The sequence below is a fragment of the Artemia sp. Qi Xiang Cuo genome, chromosome 12 (genome assembly GCF_049724085.1).
Source record: "Artemia sp. Qi Xiang Cuo chromosome 12, ASM4972408v1, whole genome shotgun sequence".
NCBI lineage: Eukaryota > Metazoa > Arthropoda > Branchiopoda > Anostraca > Artemiidae > Artemia > Artemia sp. Qi Xiang Cuo.
The window spans coordinates 32,957,346-32,981,421 of record NC_142805.1 but is presented as its reverse complement, the minus strand read 5'-3'; the positions used below and the strand labels follow the sequence as shown (position 1 = coordinate 32,981,421).

The following is a 24,076-nucleotide window of genomic DNA, read 5'->3' as shown; positions in this document are numbered from 1 at the left end:
CCCCGAGAATCACTGAGGTTGAGGTAGTGGGGTACCAAGGAACCGGGCATGAGAGGTCACGCTTAAGCGGATTAAACCTCATGACTTTTGTTTTATTCATATTAAGCTGGAGGTCATTAATGCTACACGCCTCGAGAAAGGAGTTCCTGATCTCACTGCTGAACTGGGGATACACGTCTGACTTTTCAGCAAGATATTTCAGAAGTAGGGAGAGATCGTCCACGTATTTGAATCTGTCTTCAAACTCGAGGATAATGTAGTTAATTACCGCTAAAAACAAAAGAGCTGCCAGCTTAGTGCCTTGTGGTGCGCCACACGTTAGTTCAGCCCACTCAGAGTTTAAGTCACTAGGGAAGAGAGCATAGACACACTGACAGCGGTTACGCAGGAAGTCAACAACTAAGAGCAAAATATGCTTCCTAGCGCCCATCTTTTTGAGGTTATTTGCTGCTGTATAGTGGCGGATCAAGTCAAAAGCCTTACGATAGTCGACTAAAAGCAGGTCAACGAGGCTACTGCCTTTGTCCAACCACTCGGTAATCAGGTGGTAGAGACGTACTAGATAATGCGTCGTACTACTCCCTTTCAAGCAGCCGTACTGAAACGGATCTAGGGCTGGCTGAACTTGGGCTAGGAGCTCTCTATAAATAAAAGATTCAGTCACTTTAGCCATATTAGGCGTAATAGAAATCGGACGAAGCTGATTGCAGGACTTCGGGTCTTTGACTTTAGGTAAGACGCGGACGTAGGCTTTTTCCAAGCACTCGGGAATTTGTGCTCCTTGAACGACTGATTGATCACTGATGAGAGTGGTTTTGCTAAAAACATAGAATATTCTCTTAAAAGTTTAACTGGCAATTCTCCTGGGTAAGAAGCACAGTTGCTTTTTAACTTTTGAAGTTCTTTATACACCGCGAACTCGGATACTTCAACGATTGTATCTTCAGAGACGTCAGCAATGAGGGCTTCGATTTCGGCTTCGGTGAAGGACGGGTGAGTAGTACAGATTGAAGTGAAAAAGGCGTTCACTTCGGCTGATTTTATCAGCGTTTTGTCGTCTTTCTGTATCTTAATTTCACTGGTGGTACGTTTACCGGTAAGACGCTTGACTTCAGAGTGCCACCTACGGGGCTCACCTTGAAGGAGAGGCGAGACTTTGTCATGAACGTACCTTTTCTGCGCTGCTCGTAACAGTTTAACAATGCGGTTACGAAGTATGTTTGCTTGAACAATATCCCCACTGCGATGTAACTGGCAGCGAGTTAAGATAAGCTTCTTTAGATCGGGTGTTACCCAAGGTTTGTCAGTATCACTAACAGTTATTTTTTTCTCAGGGAAATGTTCGTGATATTTACATGACAGCAAAGAGTTGAAAGTATCAACTTTCTGGTCGATATCTGTCATAGAGCAAATCTCATCAAAGTCAAACGTCCCAATCCACTGTCCACTCGTATGTTGTTTCATCCTTAAATATTCTAAGATTTTTTAATTCCATGTTATTGGCGGGACCCCGTATAGGGTCCTCGGGTCCAATCCCTATTGGAAAATATTAAGCTAAATTATTGTTCTTTCTTTCCAGAAAAATCATTATTCAGATCAAGAAAAGGGTTGGTGCAAATACGAAACTGCATAAAGCGCTGTGTATGCTGTTGGGCTTTTGTATGCTGTTGGCCATAGTTGGTGTTCATCTGGCCATAACCACAGCTCCTTTGAAGGCTGACACCAGTCCTGTCAAAGATGGTGACACACTGGGAAGTGAAAAAGGGTCACTCTTATATTTTCTTCAGGTAAACTTATCTGGAATTGGTATATAACACTCTAAGAACACCCAGAAATCTTCTTTAGTATAAGCTGATGTCCAAAATCTGTGTAATTTTTACATTACATTTGGCTGGCTCAGAGATTTTTTCAAAGGTAAAACTAATGTGTTCTCAGACCTCTTCCCCCTAAGGCCAAGATTTTGGGTATTTGCTTTCTAATTTTGTTCTTCTTTGTTTTGTTTTTTGGCTCACACAACCTATGCTTTTGAGTTGAAGCAAATAAACTGATTATGTTTTCTTTTTGAAATAAATAAATAAATTGCTTACATAGGATGTTGTCAATAAAAAAAAATGAAAGGAGGAGGGTCATATCAGGCTTTGCGAGGGGAGGAAATTAGGAGGGGAGTTACAAGGAGTATTAGAGTTTTGAAGGAAACGAGCTGAAATTAACATGAGTAGGGCTCAAAACCCCTAAGCCTTCCCAAGGCCAGAACATAATTTGCACTTTACTGAAAAAAATATAATTGTTTTTGCTTTTATAATTTTAATAAATCAAATAATATTAACATTTTGATTCCTAAATATCAGTATATGTATATTAAACTGACAATGCACATTCATTGGTATTTTTTCAGTAAAGTGCAAATCATTTTCTGGCCTTGGGAAGGCATAGGGGTTTTGAGCCCTAATCATGTTAATTTCTGCTCGTTTTGAGTTTAACTCGGTAATTCACTATATTTTCTGTTCGTTTTGGGTTTCATTTTTTATCGATGCTGATTTGTGGTAGTTTCAGGCTTGGTAGATTATTTGATTTTATTTTTGCTCATTTTTGGTTTAATGGAGTTCTTTACTTTTCTTTAAAAAACTTTTTTTGTTAAAAAAGTTTTTTTTTAATTATTCCAATCTATTCAAAGCCTTACCCAGTCTTCCAATCTAATCGAAGTCTCCCTTTTGATACCCGCCTATAAAGTTCCCATTTCCTTAAAATCCTTCTTTATGACGTCCTCCCACCCCAGACGAGGACGACCTGCTTTCCGTTTAGCCCTACACGGCTGGCCGAAAAGAACAATCTTGGGCAATCTGTCATCCTTCATCCGCACAACGTGCCCTAGCCACCTCAACCTTTCTTTCATTATAGCCATAAAGAGCGGTATTGAACCACATTTTTCGTATAGCCTAATATTTGAAATACGCTCAGTCAGATGGGTACCCAGAACAATCCTTAAGCAATTTCTCTTGAAAACATCAAGCAAATCTTTATCCACTTTTCGGAGCGCCCATGCTTCAGAGCCATATTTGACCACTGTCATTACTGTAGCTTCTAATATTCTAATCTTGGTTTGTAGACTTATCTTCCTATTCTTCCAAACTCTTTAACTGTGAAAAAACACCCTGAGCCTGGGCTATTCTACTTTTGAAATCTTCACTGCTCCCACCATCTTTACTAATAATACTACCAAGGTAAGTGAAGCTGTCCACATGATCAATCTTTTCATTACCCAACTTCACCTTTTCATCTTCACTTATTCCTAGCCTTAGTGACTTAGTCTTCTTAACATTAATTTTCGAACCTATTCTAGCACCCTGAACTCGGAAAACGTCTTAAACTTCATTCATTTTGCTCACACTTTCTTCTAGGATGCTTAAATCTTCAGCATAATCTAAGTCCAGGAGACTTTTTCTTCCCCATTTGATTCCGTGGTTTCCCATTGCCTTTCCTGTGCTCCATGTATATATACATTTATTATAGTTCTACGTTTTTTCTAGATAACCGACTTTCACATTAGCGTGTTCAAAGAATCTGAATGGCATGAAGACCTCTGGACCTTTTACGATGATAATATGCGAGTTATAAAACCCAATGCTGTTATTGCGTCTGGTATGGTAACTTTAACTCCTTTTGATATTTTTTTTTTCTTTCAAATAAAACCAAGAATGATTAGGATATAGGTTGTTCTCCCTAAAAATCAGCAGTGTTTCCTTTACCACAACGCCGAAAGTTTAAATCTAGAAAAATTTACTGAACTTCAGACCACGGCTGAAATACTTGGCTCTTCCGTCATCTGTGTTTCCGAGGTCCACCGGCAAGGTCTTAATTTATTGAGGGTTCCCAACTTTTCTTCTTTTATTAAACTTCGGCCTGATGACCATCCTCTTGGGAAAAAAGGAGGAGGAATTATGCCACTCGTGCACGAAGATTTTAAACCTCAGCTTTTAATTATACCTTTTCTTGAATATAATGATGGAATTATTTGGGAAAAAGCCCAACCTACGCGACTCCCTAGGCCGCTCTCTGCCGTAGCAGTGTTCGTTTTCTATTATTCACCTGGTCAACCAGCTGCAGCAAGAAAAGCTTTTTGGGAGAAGCTGCAGGAATCGACCGATTACGTCCAGAGAACTCACCCATATTTTGGAGAAGTAATGCTAGGAGATGCTAACGAACTCGATAGCAAATCGCTGGCCAGGTCACTTAACCTCAAAAATCTAGTCGATTTCCCAACAACTAAGGGGAATACTTCTCTGGATGTAATCCTGACAAATCTTTTGGAATATTACCAGAATCCAAGTAAACTAGCACCACTTGTAGAAGTTATCATTATATGTTACAGTGGAACCCCTTAGAAAAAGTAAAATTAAATATTCAGTAACCCAAGTTACTTCAAGGCCGATCACTGACCATGGTCTGCTGCAATTCAGTGACTGGATAACGGGAGAAAACTGGGTCGCAGTCTCTTCAGCTAAAGACTTGGATTCCCAAGTAGAAGAATTCCCTAATAAGGTAAATTCAAAATTTCTTGAGTGCTTTCCCTCCCAAACGTAAGACTAAATTCTGTTCTAGTTATAAACCATACGTAAATTCAAAAATAAAGCGACTGATAAAACATAAATTGCACCTAATACGAAAAGGTCAAAAGAACCAAGCAAAACAGTTGGCAAACCAAATAAAATGGAAAATCAAACAGGGCATAAGCAAATTACTATGAAAATGAAGTTGACAATCTTTTGGAGTCCAAGCCGTCGCTGTTTTTCAGTAAAGTAAAAAGTCTGACTGGCAAAAGTTCTCAAAAAGTTGACTTCATGAAGGAGGAGCCTCTAGAGAAAACTGTGAATGATTTAAATGCCCATTTTGCTTCAATTGTGCAGTCTTATTCCCCCTCTTCCACCCGAGGATCCTCCAGTAAATTTAACTACTCCTTCAGATGATAATTTAATTGCTGATATTTCATCGGCAAGTATAATCCGTAAACTCTTCGTTAAAAAGAACTTCCGTTGCCCCTTTTGACATTCCAGTTGCTCTCATTAAAGCATTTGCTAAAGAATTATCATTTCCCCTTCAGATAATTTTCAATAATATAAAAAAAATAAACAGGATATATTCAAAGAAATGGAGGAAAGGGTTTATTACCCCCATTCCAAAGAAAGGAGCAGCGAATGATTTCTCTGGTGTCCGGCCAATCACAGTTATGTCAGTTTTTAGCAGAATATACGAAAGCTTTGTTCCTGCATGGCTGAAAAAATATCTTTTGAAAGTAACTGATCGAAAGCAATTCGGTAACATCCCTAAGTGTTTGACAGTTCATTACCTTGTTGATAACAAAATCCTTTTAGAAAAAATGGCGGAAAAAAATATACCCAGCTTTATTATTAAAATCATCAAGAGCTTCTTAACAAATAGAGAGGAAACTGAAGTATAAAGACCAATTTTCCACTTCTCTGCCAGTTTTTTGTGGAATTCCACAAGGAACTGTGATCGGGCCGCTGGGCTTCCTCCTCATGATAAATGAAATTGCTGCTGAGCTGGAGGACAGATGGAAATACGTTGACGACTTGTCCTTAACGGAACTCGTATCTAAAGATTCGAAGAGCAATGCTGAAGCAATGCAGAGCTATAAGAAGCCACTATTGGGCTTCTTAAAGTCCTGACGGGCACTGAATTGAGCAAAAAATGTTTATTAAAAAACATCAAAACAAGCTAAAACTGGGCCGGATAAAGGACGATTGGAGCGATCGGGCCTCGCGTTTGAAGGGGCCCCGGGCTGCCATCAAAATGAACAACTGATTTTTGAAATTCCAGTAAGCGTTGCTTCTGGAGAGATTTTCCAGGCTAAAACCAATAAAAAAAAATACCTGATATCAACAATAATCAGGATAGACTAAATAGTTAAGCAATTATGTTCAAGGCCGTACCCAGAGGGGGTTTGACCCCCCCCCCCCCCCCCCGAAATGTTTGTCTGACTCGTTAAAGCGTAACAAAAATGGACATAAACAAATTTTCTTTTTTTTTAGTTTTTTTTTGTATAACCCTCCCCCCCCCTCCCGAAAATTTTTTTCCAGTAAAACCCCCTCCGAATAAAAATTCTGGGTACGATCTGGATTATGTTGAATAAAAGTGAAGAAATAAGGGAAATTGATTTAAAAAAAAATTAGAAGCATTTGCAGGACAAAAATTTAGAAATATGTACATTCACGTGCCCATATTCGCTGATGTAAATTTCAAAAGGAATTTTCATAATGTCTAGGGGACATATACGTAAATTAAGCTAAGCACAAAATGAGCGCAAAAGAGAGGACAAAATCCTAAGTTCAATATGAACAAACTGGACCATTAAATGAGACAAGATCCAGAGAATGTAAATTTACAGAAAATGCAAATTTACGACGGGTGATAATGAAAAGCTTAGACCATCAAAAGTGACAAGACCAATCCAAGCAGCTAAGGCAAAAGGCACTAAAAATGTCTGAAGCAATGATAAACGAAAATAAAGATCAAAGAGATATGTAGTTAGAATATTAGCGAAACGCCTAATATTCTTCTAAGAAAAGTAAAGAACTCCATTAAACCAAAAATAAGCAGGAATAAAATCGAATAGCCTAATCTGCCAAGCACACATGAAACCAAAAAATAACAGAAATCACATTTAAGAACAGAGTCAACCTCAAAATGAGCAGAAAATAACATGAGCAGGGGCGTCATTTGGGGGGCATTTGCTACTGCGGGCACCTCGCCTACTACAGGCACTAATGGTAGGCTTGGCCTAGCCCTGGGGTGTCGTTGGGGGGTGGCAGGGGGGGGCAGTTGCCCCCTAATAATGTGAATAAAAAAATTAGGCCTATTAGGCTATACACCCCATGCCCTTTGACTATCCGGATATGGACCGCTCTTGCCATGGACAGTTTATAAGTGACCATGGAATTCCTGTGTTGTTTTAAAGTCACTTTTCTGTGAATAGGCAGCGTGGCGGCAGAGTGCACCTGGCGACGATAAATCACATCAGTCCCGTTTTTGTCACGAAAAAATTACTCAGTGATAATTTATTGCTCCCGCTAGCATTATGCGCTTCTAGGTCCGGGCCTAGGGACCTAGTGGTAAATCTAGGCCTGAGCGTGCACATATTTCTTTTTGGTGAATTGACTTTCCCTTTAAGTTCTCTCTGAAAGTTCCAACTTAATACACAAATCCCTTTTTGAGATACGCCATTTTGAAAATCTGCATGCACATAGTGTCTTTTGATTTAGTTCAAGTTCAACCTCAATTACCTCATTCTGTCAAATTATCAACTTGATATGCGTAGCCTTAGCTTAATAGTAGCTGAGGTCGTAGTAGGAGCAGTAGAAGTAATAATAGTGTTGAATTAGTAGTAGTAGTAGCAGTATTAATAGCAATAGTAGCAGGTAGATGCCCTAGAAGTTTCATCTTGATACGCTAAGCTGTTCCAAAAAAATTGCTGATAGACCTGTATCAGCAATCTCTATGTTATTGCAAGTTTGTTAAAATTTAAGGTTTTTCCAAACAGTTCGTGGCAACGAACTGTAAGTAAGGAGCGACCCGGCTCAATAGCAATCGAAACTCTAAAAACCGGAATTTTGATACCCATAGATACATCAATAGAATCAGATTTTTATGCTGATTTCAAATATATAGGTTTCATTAAGTTACACAAAAAAACACATACAAAATTTGTTTATATCCATTTTTGTTACGTTTTCACGAGTCAGACAAACACTTTGGAGGGGGGGTCACTACTACTTCAAACCCCCCTAACCCTGCCCACCCTCTGGGTACGGCCTTGCAAAACGGTGAAGTCATTGTTGCAGTTTGAAGGAACACAATTTTTTTTCGGTGGTGAAGAATGAAAATGCAAAAATAGGTGAAATAAATTAAAAACTGAAAGTATTATTAAAGATTTTGAGGATTCTATGGAGAGGGGCATACTTTTGTCGGTTCCATTGTGACTGAACCCCCTGTGTAACTGAACCCCCGTGCTACTGAACCCTCATGCAACTGAACCCTCGTGCAACTTAACCCCCGTGCAACTGAACCCTATTTAACTAAACCCTCGTGCAACTGAACCCCCGTATAACTGAACCCCCATGTAACTGTAACTGTGTGTAATCATGTAACTGTGTGTTAACCGACCACAACTGATGAGCGAAAAGTGATGAAAGAGAGGGGTAATACCGAACTCTCAGCTACCATTCATGGGAGACATCTGACAGTTTATAAGTGACCATGGAATTCCTGTGTTGTTTTAAAGTAACTTTTCTGTGAATAGGCAGCGTGGCGGCAGAGTGCACCTGGCGACGATAAATCACATCAGTCCCAATTTTGTCAGGAAAAAATTACTCAGTGATAATTTATTGCTCCCGCTAGCATTATGTGCTTCTAGGTCTGGGCCAAGGGACCTAGTTGTAAATCTAAGCCTGAGCGTGTACTTATTTCTTTTTGGTGAATTGACTTTCCCTTTAAGCACTCTCTGAAAGTTCCAACTTAATACACAAATCCCTTTTTGAGATACGCCATTTTGAAAATCTGCATGCACATAGTGTCTTTTGATTTAGTTCAAGTTCAACCTCAATTACCTCATTCTGTCAAATTTTCAACTTGATATGCGTAGCCTTAGCTTAATAGTAGCTGAGGTCGTAGTAGGAGCAGTAGAAGTAATAATAGTGTTGAATTAGTAGTAGTAGTAGCAGTATTAATAGCAGTAGTAGCAGGTAGATGCCCTAGAAGTTTCATCTTGATACGCTAAGCTGTTCCAAAAAAATTGCTGATAGACCTGTATCAGCAAGGCTCAATAGTAACCGAAACTCTAAAAACCGGAATTTTGATACCCATAGATACATCAATAGAATCAGATTTTTATGCTGATTTCAAATATATAAGTTTCATTAAGTTTAATTTTAACCATCAAAAGTTACGCGCCTGAGAAAATTTGCCTTATTTTCGAAAAAGGGAGAACGACCCCCAAAAAGTCATAGAACTTTAATGAAAATCACACCATCGAGTTCAGCAAATCAGAAAACCCTGCTGCGGAAGTTTCAAGCTCCTATCTGCAAAAATGCGGAATTTTGTATTTTTTTATAAGAAGAAAGATCACGGATGCGTGTTTATTTTATTTATTTATTTTTTTTTTTTTTTATTTCCCCAGGGTTGATCGTACCGATCCAGTAGTCCTAGAATATCGTAAGAGTCCTAGAATATCGTAATTGGAGGGCAACTTGGCCCCCTCCCACGCTAATTTTTTTCCCAAAGTAACCCAATCAAAATTTTGAGATCCTTCCATGGAGGATGCTTCCTTGGGGGAAGGGATATTTCTATGAAGGGAGTGCCGGATTTCCCAGCAAAATTTAAAAAACGATCAGAAATTAAATAAAAAAAACTAGTTTTTTCAACTGAAAGTAAGGAGCAACATTAAAACTTAAAACAAACAGAAATGATTACGTATATGAGGGGGGTCGCCCCCTAGTCAATACCTCGCCCTTTTTGCTAAAGTTTTTTTTTAGTAGTTTCAAAAGAGCTATCTATTCTTATTAACTGACTTTTGTTATTCATGGGTTTGTGATTCAAACAAAATTCAAACTTCAGCGTAAAAAGCGAAGTATTGACTAGGGGGCAAACTCCGTAATAAACGTAATACAACACACGAATATAGAAGTTCGTTATGTAAGTTAATTCTTAATTTATGTCATAACAAAATTTCGAGAAAGCAATTCAGCTAAAAAAGTAAAATTAATATACAAATTTTGTTTTAATTATTCATGTACGGTGAGCCAAAATCAAAGCTGCATTAATTCAATAACGTTCAGAAATTAAATAAAAAAAAAACAATTTTTTTTACCGAAAGTAAGGAGCGACATTAAAACTTAAAACAAACAGAAATTATTCCGTATATGAAAGGGGCTATTCCCTCCTCAATGCCTCGCTCTTTACGCTAAAGTTTGAATCTGTCACACAACTTTTTTTTTTAAACAATAAAAAACTTAGGTTAAATACGTAACCTAACCTAGGTACCTTTTCCCCCTTAAACCCCAAAAAACAATCGTTTAAATATTGTAACTCAATGAGAAACCACGGCTTTGCAGTAATTTATCTATAGCGGTCTCTTGCAAATAGCCTATTTGATGGCATTAGCCAAACTTGACTTCTTTCGGGATGCCCGAATAAGGCGTAAGTACCCAATTTTTAAATGCTTTTTTTTTTAGTTTCTTTTGTATGCCCCCCCCCCCACGAAAAAAATCTAGAAAACCCAACCTCTATAGAAGTTTCCCTACCAAAAAACAGTCCCCTAGTAAAAATTTGCTCCCGCAGAAAAATCCCTCTAGAAAAAGTATTCATTGGAAAACACCCACGGCAAATTTCTCCAGTGAAAAATCTCCTTTCGGACAGAGTTGATCTAGACAATTTCAACACAGTAGACATTTCCACCCAGACAAGTTCCCTCCTTAGGATTCAAGGGCGGATCCAGGAACTTTGTAGGGGGAAGGGGGCGCCAACGAGGGTGATGCGAGAAACTTGTGTTAGGAGCTAGTTGAATTAATGCAAACTTGCATTAAATAAGTAAAATAAACTACTTTAGAGTCCTTTAGGGGGCGCGTGCCTCCCTCGCCCCCCCTCTGGATCCACCACTGTCATGGTTGCAGAGGTAGGTGTAACTTAGTAAAGAACAAACAACAGCGCATAGTAACAAAAAGTTAAAAACATTTTGAAAAAAATTACTACTGAGAAAAAGTTGCCATGTGAAATTGATTCAGGAATGGTAACTATTATTTTGGTTTGTTTTAAAAGTAAAAGTTTATTCCGAAAAGAAGTTTATGGTGATTTCTATAAAAAACCTAAAACACATCAAAAATAGTATCAGATCAATATGAAAAGTGTACAATTGGAATCTTGCATAGTTGAAAACATTGTACAGGGGAGTGCCAGCAATTTGGTCTATTACTTTTGAAGTTAAGCTTATTTGTGGACCGTTGCTAAAGATGGTTATTATATCTGGCCTTAACCTTTTCCAAGAAGATGTAATAGTTGATTGGGGTATCAAATTTTACGATTGAAAAAGAGCAAAACGGAATCTTTCATGTCAAGTTCTTTTAATATTTTTTTTTTTTGTCTATGGGATTTCCTCAAAAATTTGGGACTTGGGACAAAATTTCTTTTGTAGGCTGCGCACGCTAGGCTGCACTGCTCTCACATGTCATCAAATTCAAACAGAGCAATCAAAATTCAAAATAAATACTTAGGCTACGCGTTGACAACAATAGCAGCAGTATATACAAGTTGTAAACTGAATCGTTCACAATAAAAGATTTCTTGTTTTGAACTCTCCTTCACCTTTTCGTTCCCTCACCGCTTTGAACCTGTATATGGGTTGCGGGGAAGTTAGATACTTGATCCTAGTTTTTCCGCTACCCTAGATTTCAAACAATGTTCTTTTTTGTATTTTTCTTCTTTTTTTTTAAATCACACAACCCCCTACATTTTGAAAAATACATTCCATTCTATATTTTCGTAAAACATCACTACTGATCTTATCTGAATTTAAAATGGGTGTTTCTAGGCTAATACGTCCATGTTCAAGCAATTTTCATGGACTGATGAGACCTCTTATACTTTCTAGAAATTTATAATCCTCTTCGTCAATTCTTTTTTATTTTAGTGAACTTCAGTACATGTATTATCAGAAAATATAAGATGACAACGATGTTTCGAACTTTGTGCTTGACAATCATAACAGAAAACACTCCCTGAAAATTTTGAAAATTCCATCTATTTTCATAGACATATCGCTGAACCTGGTAATGCAGGATATCAATAAAGACTAAACTTTACAGATTTTGAGTTTTGGCCTTGCTATTTTGAAAGCAAAATGCAACCACTTTGCGCCAAATTATTTTAACATGTGCAACATCGGCGCAATCGCAAAAAAATTTAACGCGCAACCACCGCAAAAAGCATCCAAATAGCTCAAATATGCCCCACCTGGCCAGACTGGACTATATTACAAGTGGAATGTCAATCGTCTTCTAAACTGGTTTGCAGAATTTTGGTGGTATAGTACCTAATCTCATCATCACAAGACAGGAATGAGCTTCGTTAGACAGGAATAAACATTAGTTCGTTAGTACTACTACTGATACAACACTATTGCTGCTACTACTGCCTTTTGAAAATCAGAACATGATTTCCCCTTTATTGAAGAAAAAACAAACGAACGTGGATTGGTAGTTTAATATACGTATGCTGATATTTATTTCTTGACTTCTGTATGATTTTTTATCTAATAAACTTGAAAAACCGGGAACATTTAAAATGTATTTTATTTTCAGTAAAGTTCAAATTATATTCTTGTCATCAGAAAGTATACGGGGTATCACCCCTTCTCATGTTAATTATTGATACGTGGGTTTATTTGTTGATTCGCAGGTTTTAGAAAGTTTTTCGCAGCAATTTGTTTTAGTTTTAAGTTTGATTTCTTGTAGGAGTTTCTTTTGTTATAATATTTCTAGTCGTAATATTGCTTATGTAGAAAAACACTGTATTAAGTTGAATTGTTTTAAAGAAGCGATCAGAAACGTAAAAAAGAAAAGATTAAGGCTAATTAGTTCAGTCCAACTGGGACGTTTTTTATGAAAGCCAGTTGAAAATTGGTCTACAAACTGGACATAGATCTGACAATCTGGAGGTGCATCTGACATAGATAACAAGTAGATGGGATTTTCTGATGAAGTATAAAAGAAGAGTATGTTTCTTGAAAGTTATTTCCTCTCAAAATGTCATTTAGATAAGAAGCTTTGGAGTTTAATTTCTTATGCAATGTTTATATGTCATTGCAAGTATAAGATTAAGAAAGATGAAAATGTGGTGAATAATTTTATTTGAACAAATGTAAAATGAAAATTTTATTTACGTCTTTCTATCCTATTAATCAGAACGACAAGAATGAACGAGTTAAGTAAACTAGACAAGCCATAATACCTGTAACCAGCAAAAAAATGGCAGGCTCATTTCTGTGTCTTAAAAGATTTTTTTCATGAAACGGAAGCTAAAGACATACATATAATACAAAAGTCTACTTGGCTAAGTCCTTTAACACTACCAGGAGTTATTTCATTTGTGTTTCCCTTTAGTAAACTTCAAGTCAGTTTTTGTACATTTTTTTAATCAAATATGAAATTTATAATATCATATAGGTCTAGTTTCTTTCACTCGGTTCTTCATGTTGTTCTAATTAATATTCTTGAAAACTACAAAGCATATTGTTCTTCTAAAATTAAGTCCCAATACTACATCAGACAAATGTTTCATAAATTTTTTGGAAACTGTCTAGAGGCTAAAAAAAATTCCAATTCATATTCACCATAGATTTTGTTATAGCTATCAATATATTGCCATAGGAACTTGTATTCATGTAAAAATTATCCATTTATTACATTTAAGATGAAGAACCTCCGTCATATCCAGAGATGTTTCAGCTGATCCTCAACAGTATCCCTGGACGATCCGATTCCTTGCAATACGCTGTAAAAGCCGTCCGAAGAGCGCGGAAACTCCTATCTATTAACAACATTCCCATCAAGACTTTACGATTGCAAGCTTTGGAAGTTTCTGGTGCATTGTCTCAAGTACGAATTTATTTACATCTCTTATTTGGATTCATGTATTTATATGTTTGTTAATTGTATGTTTTTTTTTTACAGATTTGTAATTTGACCGTTTCTTTTGTTCTTTTATTATTTTTTTTCTTACGACAAATCTAATTTGGTCGGGAAAATCGACAGAGTAAAGGCATTGGTTCTTTTTATTTGAACTAATACTTTTTTTTTAACAATTTCACCTTTTTATTTTGGATTGTAATGTTATTGACGTCTTTAAGGTCAAGATAATTAAAATAGCCGCAATACGTCAAGCATTCAGCCAATCAACGATCATTGAAACTAGACCAGCCGTAATAGCTGCAACTATCAATAAAATTGCAGGCTAATATCAATGTCTTAAAAGATTTTTTTCATGAAACGGAAGCTAAAGACATATAAGACAAAAGTCTACTTGGCAAAGTTCTTTAACACTACCGGGTGTTATTTCATTTGTGTTTCCCTTTAGTAAACTTCAAGTCAGTTTTTGTACATTTTTTTAATCAAATATGGTATTTATCTTTGACTATTATGCAATATAAGATGACTATTATGCAATATAAGAAAATATAAGATGGCAACGATGTTTCGAACTTTGTGCTTGACAATCATAACAGAAAACACTCCCTGAAAATTTTGAAAATTCCATCTATTTTCATTGACAGATCCCTGAACCTGGTAATGCAGGTTATCAATAAAGACTAAACTTTACAGATTTTGAGTTTTGGCCTTGCTATTGTGAAAGCAAAATGCAACCACTTTGCGCCAAATTATTTTAACATGTGCAACATCGGCGCAATCGCAAAAAATTCAACGCGCAACCACCGCAAAAAGTGTCCAAATAGCTCAAATATGCCCCACCTGGCCAGACTGGACTATATTACAAGTATAAGGACTATATTACAGGAGAATCCTGGAAAAGGAAAAAAACTATGAGATAATATTGAGGGATTTTCCCAGATGTTCCACTGCTTGTTGTTTGGGGACAAGGAATACAGGTCTTTCTATAAAAAAGGGTATTCCAGTATCCTGGAGAATCCTGGAAAAAGCAATTTTGAGGTTAATTTCTAGAACTCAATTATTATAAATGATAAGTGATTATTAATTACTATTTTCGTTCCAAGACAATGAGTAACACAAAATTATTAGCTATAACTGTTGAACGGACTATAATGTTAGCCCCTGTTATGTAGCATAGGTATTTGGGGGCTAAATAATGGAATAATAGCAAATAATTAGTTATGTCTATGTTCTGCAATGTACCCCATGTCTCTTGGAAAACGACTTGGTTATCTGGAGAATCGCTGGAAATCTCGCATTGAATTTGCTATTTTCACATGCCCTGCAGAATTCAAATTGTTCATGAGGATCCTGGTTTCCTCAACATTTCTTTTTCCTCTTTAGTTCTCTGACATTATGGCCCAATTCCGAAATTTACTAGAATTTTAGCACTCATTAATCACCTTAATCCATTTGAGAGCTTTAAAGTCCTCCGGACCTGTAGTGCTCTTGAGTTGACGACTCCCAATTGAACATCCACTGCCTCTTCTTCCACTCCTTGTCAAGGTGGCATTTGAATGACTGGATGGAGGGAGCGCTGACAGTTGAGTCCTTCAATTGAGTCCAAAGATTTATAACTCTTCTTGAGAAGTACAATTGACAGGTTCTCGATCAGGAGCTTAACTTTGGTAGCTTCTTGGAGTGTCCTGTTGCGTAATGATGGCTGGTGCTATGACTGCTGCTAACGATGGTAGAGTTTTCTTTTCGAAGTTTGTAAGTCAGCATCATATCGCTACGCATGCGTCTGTAGACGAGGGTAGGTAGCTTAAGTTACTTGAGGCGGTCCTCATATGAAGTTGATTTTAGGCTTTTCACGCACTTTGTTGCTCGCCTCTGAACATTAATAACTGAGTAAAAATAGAGTTGGGCCAAAGTTGATTCAGAATAATTTCGTTCAATGGTATTCTTTTCCTTCTCAACATTGGCTTATATTACCCAGCAGTGTTTCATTTTTTATGAAAGTCCACAATATTTTAGTGCTATACTACTATTCTTTCTCATACTCGGTTTATCTAAGTGCTTGCTGGTCAAGATTCATTGAAGCTTGATTGTTATTAATACCTAATGGAAACGTTAGTTTATTTTATCCTTACCCTTGTTTTTTTTTTCCTGAGTGCGGTGGCGTGCATCATTTTAATTTCTGAATTTCAGGAATTGTTGGTCCAATGGCTGTGGCTGCTGGTTCTCTTGGTTTGTCTGTCGTCAGTGGTGGTAGTTGCTAGTGGGATTTTAGCTGTGAAGAGAGTCTTTATTATAAGTTGTACCAAAATTTCACTATCTTAGATAAATTGCCTATTGTTTTACTTGTTGTTGTTTTTAAGAAAATTTCTATAATTGCGGAAAGAGGGGAGGGGATTCCCTAGAGTTCACTTGTTTTTCTAATTCCATATTAATGTTAATATTTTTATCTTTATTTAAGGTCATATACATGTTTATGTTTCTAAGATTCCTAAATAACGACTAGTTTTGACCAAAAAGGGTTCTTTTGAAGCATTGAAATTAAATACTTGCATGGTCTATCCAGTGGAACAAAGAAGTCATAATTAAAATAAAGACATACTTAATAACAAACTTATTTTTCTGCTATTCAGAAAAAAAAATTTGGAATCAGTCAAACAAGGCTCACAAATCGAAAAGTGAGGCCCAAGCCCCTTACCCCTTATCTTTTTCTCTACTCTCTATTATTAGTTTTTTTTTTCAAATTAAGTAATAATCAAGAAAGAATTGAAATAAGGTTACATAATATCCTCCCTCCTCTGTAATCCTTTCAGAGCTTAAATCCTGTAATAATTATTGCTCTTTTATAGGAAATTCCCAATTTTTGAGGAAATCCCATAGACAAAAATATTAAAAGAACTTGACATGAAAGATTCCGTTTTGCTCTTTGTCAATCGTAGAATTTGATACCCTAAACAACTATTACATCTTCTTGGAAAAGGTTAAGGCCAGATATAGTAACCATCTTTAGCAACGGTCCACAAATAAGCTTAACTTCAAAAGTAATAGACCAAATTGCTGGCACTCCCCTGTACAATGTTTTCAACTATGCAAGATTCCAATTGTACACTTTTCATATTTATCTGACACTATTTTTGATGTGTTTCAAGCTTTTTATAGAAATCACCATAAACTTCTTTTCGGAATAAACTTTTACTTTTAAAACAAACCAAAATAATAGTTACCATTCCTGAATCAATTTCACATGGCAACTTTTTCTCAGTAGTAATTTTTTTTTTTTTAATATTTTTAACTATTGGTTACTATGCGCTGTTGTTTGTTCTTTACTAAGTTACACCTACCTCTGCAACCATGACCGTGTTGGATCCAGAGGGGGGGGGGTGAGGAAGCGCGCGCCCCCTAACGTAGTTTAAGTAGTGTATTTTACTTAATTAGCGCAAGTATGCATTAATTAAACTTGCTCCTAACACAAGTTTATCGGATCAACCTATTTTGCCCCCCCCCCCCTACAAAGTTCCTGGATCCGCCCTTGAACCATAGTGAGGGGAATTTTCTGGGTGAAAATCTCTAGATCAACTATGTCCAAAAGGATATTTTTCACTGGAGAAATCTGCCGTGGGAGTTTTCCAAGGAATAAATTTTCCAGAGGGAATTTTCTGCAGGAGCAAATTTGTACTAGGGGACTGGTTATTTGGTAGGGAAACTTCTGTAGAGGAAGGAATTTCCAGATTTTTTTTCGTGGGGGGAGGGTATACAAAAGAAACTAAAAAAAATTTATTAAAAATCGGGTACTTACGCCTTATGCGGGCACCGCGAAAGAAGTCAAGTTTGGCTAATGCCATCAAATAGGCTATTTGCAAGAGACCGCTATAGATAAATTACTGCAAAGCCGTGGTTTCTCATTGAGTTACAATATTTAAACAATTGATTTTTGGGGTTTAAAGGGGGAAAAGGTACCGAGGTTAGGTTACGTATTTAACCCAAGTTTTTTATTGTTTAAAAAAAAAAGTTGCGTGACAGATTCAAACTTTAGCGCAAAGACCGAGGCATTGAGGAGGGAATAGCCCCTTTCATATACGGAATAATTTCTGTTTGTTTTAAGTTTTAATGTCGCTCCTTACTTTCGGTAAAAAAAATTTTTTGTGTTTTTATTTAATTTATGAACGTTATTGAATTAATGCAGCTTTGATTTTGTCTCACCGTACATGAATAATTAAAACGAAATTTGCATATTAATTTTACTTTTTTGGCTGAATTACTTTCTCGAAATTTTGTTCTGACGTAACTTACAAATTAACTTACTTAACGAACTTCTATATTCGTATGTTTTGTTACGTATATTAGGGAGTTTGCCCCCTAGTCGATACCTTGCTCTTTACGCTAAAATTCGAGTTTTGTTCGAATCACAAACCCATGAATCACAAAGGCCTGTTAATTAGAATAGACAGCTCTTTTGAAACTACTAGAAAAAGACTCTAGCGTAAAGGGCGAGGTATTGACTAGGGGGCGAAGCCCCTCATATACATAATATTTTCTTTTTGTTTTAAGTTTTAATGTTGCTCCTTACTTTCAGTTGAAAAAACTTACTTTCAGTTTTTTTCATTTAATTTCTGATCGTTTTTTAAATAATGCTGGGAAATCCGGCGCTCCCTTCATAGAAATATCCCTTTCCCTAAGGAAGCATCCTCCATGGAAGGATCTCAAAATTTTGATTGGGTTACTTTGGGAAAAAAATTAGCGTGGGAGGGGGCCAAGTTGCCCTCCAATTACGATATTCTAGGACTCTTACGATATTCTAGGACTACTGGATCGGTACGATCACCCCTGGGGAAATAAAAAAAAATTAATAAAAAATAAAATAAACACACATCTGTGATCTTTCTTCTTACAAAAAAAATACAAAATTCCACAGATAGCAAAATTCCTCTTTTATAGCACGTAGACACAGCCACTGCAATTGCATTTGCCCCTCCAACTCCCACGCCCGCCGAATAAATTTCACCACTGATTGCACCAGTTCTTAAGTTCCTTCTATCCCTCCAACTGAAGAGACATGGTTTAGAAGAGTAAGTAGGAATCACATTTTCCATAAAATAAAAGTTCAAAATAGGGATAAAACAATTTAAAACAGTAGTTTTAAATTTTACTGTTTAACTACTAAATAACTACTGTTTAACTACTAAATAACTACTGTTTTAAAACAGTAGTTTTAAAACAATTTAAACAGTGACTGTCATAACGGTCACATATGTGACCGAAATATCTGGTATTTTTTGTGAAATTTATTATACACTGACTGTTAAAAAGGATTTTATCCCTATTTTGAACTTTTATTTTATCGTCATGGAAAGGCAGTGTGGTCTCCAAGATTATCTATTTCCTGTTGTTTTACTCTTGTTTTTACAATGATGAAAAGCATGTTCTTTTGATAAAACTTTTTCTAATTTTTGTTTATTAACTTATTTCAATAAGAGGCTAATTCATCAAGAAAATATAACATTTTCCATGCTGATAACCTATTAATGCTAAGTTATTAAAATCTTTTCAGATAGCTAACTAGTTGGATAATTTTGGTAATAACTTAAGTATGGTTAGATAGTATTTTTATATTCTATAGAATAGAAATTTTTTGATACTATCCATTAGGTATACTCCCCCCAGTTTGAGACACTTCTGGCACTAGATAGGCTTTGGCCTGTATGCCTTGTGTGGTTTGTTTTGCCCAAAAAGGAATAACTTTTCTGGGATATTAATTTTTTCCAAGAGCCTGGTTTTAGCTTGAATGACTGGCATTATGTCAACCCCAATAAAGTCAGCCTGTCCCTTAACTATAGATGACTTAACAACATTAAATTCACCAAGAACATTGATAATCATATGACTTGCCAGATCATTGTCATGTATCACCTGAAATTGTTGGATTTTACTTTAAATTAAATAAAAAGTTAGGTTTTTCAACTGAAAGTAAGGAGCAACATTCTAAATGCTTTGATTCTAAGCACTTTGATGTAGACTTGGGAAAATATGTTGGTCCCTGCCCTGCACTGGTACCCGGGACCATTACTTTTCATGAGGCCAAAATAAATTCAATGATTTAAAGAATGTGAAAATTGGAACTTAGAATGTTATGACCTTAAAAAATAACTATTGTATCGACATTTTGACTGACAAATTCAGACGATTCGAACTGGGCTTATTAGGAGTTTCAGAAACTCATATCCCAGTGGTAGGAAGCATGAAATTAGGTGATATAGAATTTGTTTACTCAGGCAGGAAGGATGGGGTACATAGACAGGGAGTAGGGCTCACAATCAATAAGGAAGCTGCTAAGTCTTGTTTAGGCTGGGAAGGTATAAATAATAGAATACTAATTGCTCGTATTGTGACTAAAAAGCTCAGGGTATCAGTTATAGAAGTCTATGCCCCTATAGAACCAACTGACCAAGATACTAGTAACTTAGATGAATTTTATTTACAGTTACATGAGGGAAAAGACAAGGTCCCAGGTAGAAATATGATGTTTTTATTAGGAGATTTTAACACCCAAGTTGGTAGAAATAGGGAAATATGGTATCCTAGCCTAGGTAAATTTGGTGTAGGAAAAGAAAACAGTAATGGCTACAGACAGCTGCAATTTTGTAGGTATAACAATCTAGTTATAACAAATAAGGCATTTGGTCCTAAAATGGCCCATATGGTATTCAAGGGATGGTTAGACAGACAACCTTATTGATTATATTATTGAAAACCAAAGACTGGCAGGATCAATCCTTGCCACTAGGGTTTATAGGAGTTCTGTTATTTATGTTAAAAGTAAAAGATCATTATCTAGTAGTGTCTAGGGTTAATTTAATGCAGAATTTTTGGAAGGGTAACTACCTCCCAAGAACTTGTGATGTTGGTAGATTCCAGGATAAAATTTGAGAGAAACTTTCTGGGAACAGTTGAATACTAAACTTGAGAGTTTAAAATTTGATAACGTAGAAGACGGATGGAATAATTTTAGAAAAATAATTTGTCAAGTTGCTCATGGTGTCTTAGGGAAGAAACTTAGGAGCGCAGTTAGGAATATTAGTGAAAATGCTTTATGTTTAATAGAGAGAAGGGGCTTGTACAAGAATTATCTAAGTGATAGATCATTTAAAAACAAAAAGGAATGTAAAGAAAGTGGAAAAGAAAACAGTAATGGCTACAAATAATACAAAATCTTATATTATTTTGTATATTTCCTAAAATTATATTCACTCATAAATACAAATCATCTTTTATCCTGTACTTTATTTTCTTTTTTCCCTTTTGACTGTATTATTGTATTATTATATCTCTTATACTAGCCAATACATCTGCTGTTTTCTGGTTTTCTATTCCTCTTCTTTGATTCACACTTAGTATGGATGGTAGCACCTTTTTTATATGGTTTGCTAATAGGCTAAATTAGACATAATTCTGTAATTGCAATCTGTGATATTAACTGGCCTCCAGTTGTTTAGGTCTTCAGGGCTACCTTTTTTCGGTATTAATTTCACCATCCCTAAACACTGTATCTTGATATCATTGTTACTTAGTAATCCATTAAAAATATCTGCCAGATGTTCTGCAATTTCTTATTTGTAAGTTATTCCATCAAGTCCTGGTACTTTATTGCTATCTGTTTCCAGTATAGCTTTCTTTATTTCTTCTTTTGTTAATTTAGCCATTAGTACAGTATATCATTTTCTTGCTTTGTCACTTGATTATATTCAGTCTTCCAAAACAATTTGTCCATTTTATCTTTCTCTTCTTCTGTCTCTCTTGTAAATACATTCTTATAGGAGGCTGGCTTTGCTGGCTATTTCTCTTTGCATATAAGTGCTGTTGTTAGTGGTTCATTCCTTATCTGGTCTTCACATTTTGCTCTTATCCTATAGGCTTCTGCCTTCTTTTGTTCTATTTCTCTTATTTCTAGTAGAGTCTCAAAGTATTCCTTATTTGAATTTTGCCCTTCATTTATCTCTTATTTTAGTTCACAAGCCATTCTATAAGGAAACTTCAGATACTCATTGCCAGTTTTTGATAATTCTAGTGAAATTGTCTTTACCTCTTGTGTAATTCTGGGCTTCATTGTCTGTTTCTAGTATTTGGGTAGCAACTTGGAATCTGTTTCCTTCACTGATTCATCACGTCTTTGTCTTACATTCATCACGTTTTACGACTGCAGTATTCATTTTCCGTGTAGATTTCTTTCTTCTTTCTTGCATTTTTCATTTTTGTTTGTCCCCAATACTGCATTGTGGTCCATGAAAGACACTATCTTGTGTTCTATGTTTGCCACACTTTGTATCAGTACTTTTGATGCATAAACTCTGTCAAGTCTTGCTCCACCTCCATGTTTTCCTATCCAGTTTAATCTTGTAAGGCTATTTATCTTCTTAAGTTCTTCACAGACATCTACCAGTTCCAGTCCATTTATCAGCTCAACCAATACTCTGCAAATATTCTCTTCTTGGGCTATGTCATCTTTCATACTTGTTACACAGTTATAATCTCCAAGTAATATCAATTCATCAAAATTCTTGGGGATAAATGCTGCAATATCTTGCTGGAGAAATTACTCTCTTTTTCCTATTTGGGGATGCAGATGGCGCATAAACATTTATATATGTTTTTCAATTTATCACTCAACTGATAATTCTTCCTTCTTTGTTGATTCTGACATTTTTTGGCTCAAACTGACGTTTATATACCACTGCTACGCTACCGCCGCCAATACAAGTGTTTGTTAAGTATTTGTATTTGGCTTCTATGCTTTTTAAATTATTAGTATCACTTTCTTATATAAAAACTAATTCTATACTTTCCATCGTCAGAAAGTTTCTTAAAAGCTGCTGCCTTTTTCTTTGCTTCAGTCCATTTACATTTAAACTTGTAAGTTTTTTGGTTCTCGTTACATTCTCCTCTTCCTCACAGGTTCTTGCTTTTTTGTTCTCTTTTTCTGAGCCACTAGATAATGTTGATGTATTCATTTCTGCCTCTACCATATTCCCCAACATATTATCCACGTACTCGTCCACCGCTAGCACCAGTGGATGCTATTCAGCATAGCTTCCATATTTTCCATGCGTTTCAACATTTCAGATTCTTTCTCTTTTTCTTTGTTTTTCTTAAACTGTCTGTTTTCTTTTTTTTATCCCTTTTGTTGTGATTCCTGGTGTAGATTGGCTACAAGCCACATATCTGCGTTCTCTTCTTCTTTTTCACTATCTTTGTCTTTTTCTGGTGTGTCAGTTGTATTCTTGTTAGGTTTTTTCTTTAGCTCTTTCTTTGTGGCCTCTTTATTTTCTGTCTCAGTCTTCTGTTTATTTTCTAGTTCTTCTCTCATTTTCTGCAATTCTTGCTCTACTGTTTGTTCAATTTTTCTTTCATCTTTGCTTGAGGCTTTATCTGTAATTAAATCTCTTTGTTGTGATTCTTTTGTCAAGGATAGAAATGACATATTATCGTCAAGTTCTACTATCTCCCATTCTTTTCTTTGATTTGTGACTGGTTTTGATGGAGACACAGAGCAGTCCACTGCCATATGTTCTTCTTGGTTGCACCTGGCACACGTTCTTATCTGTTCATCGTACCATACTCGCAATTGTAGTCCATCTACAAAAAACGAAAGATGGAATGTTCCTAGCTATTTTTATTTTTGCTGTAAATCTTGTTTTTGAAGTTTCTATATATTCAATTCCCTGGTAAACATCCCTTCTACATTGTAGCACCTTAACATACCCAGTCAATGTTTTTTGTACTGTTGGCCCTTCCATCTCAAAGGTTACTCCTTCAACTTTAATGTAGCTAGGTCTATCCTCGCAGCTTTCAATAATTACATATTTTACTTTTCCATCTGTCGTTGCGACTAGTAGCATTCCATTTCTTCTTTGATCCAAAAAGTTCTCAAGTTCTTCATGGTTTGTAAATTTAACAAAAATTGTTTTCTTGAACTTCAAACCTGACACATTTATGCCTGTCAGATTTTTTTTTGCAGATCTTTCTGTTTCATCCATCTGTGTATCTCAAGTTCAGTTTTCAGGTCTTCCTCTGTAAATGCGGTGAAACTCATAAATGCTGTATTTTTTTGTACACATTTCAGTGTTTTCCCATCTTTTCCACAATTCCTTGTACACTCATCTCTCTTTCTCCTTTTTCACAATACTCTAAACACAAGTAATTAAACTACATAAGTAAAATGGCACACACAGGCAAAAACAAAGCAAACAACAAAATACGCTTAAACAACTACCAACACCACCACTAAAAACTTCCAAAAAAGAAAAAAAAACAAATTAAACTAATTAACAGATTAATTAATTCTATTTAATCCTTCCAGTAGTTATACTTTATCTCAAAACTTTCTGCACGCTACC

The 24,076-nt window shown here is 36.0% G+C and overlaps 1 protein-coding gene across 4 annotated transcripts in view; it reads left to right on the top strand.

Annotated features, from left to right (window-relative positions):
• The first annotated feature begins 3,531 nt into the window (after window positions 1-3,531).
• LOC148946034 (uncharacterized) overlaps window positions 3,532-24,076 on the top strand; it is a 44,206-nt gene continuing 23,661 nt past the window's right edge. For all 4 annotated transcript variants that reach the window (XR_016142533.1, XR_016142532.1, XM_089097978.1 and 1 more), the window contains exons 1-2: window positions 3,532-3,639; window positions 13,477-13,661. Coding sequence is in view for 2 of the 4 variants with exons in the window: in XM_089097978.1 (XP_088954104.1) it covers window positions 3,603-3,639; window positions 13,477-13,661 (222 nt within the window). In the remaining 2 variants the exon portion in view is untranslated. The remainder of the gene's footprint in view (window positions 3,640-13,476; window positions 13,662-24,076) is intronic.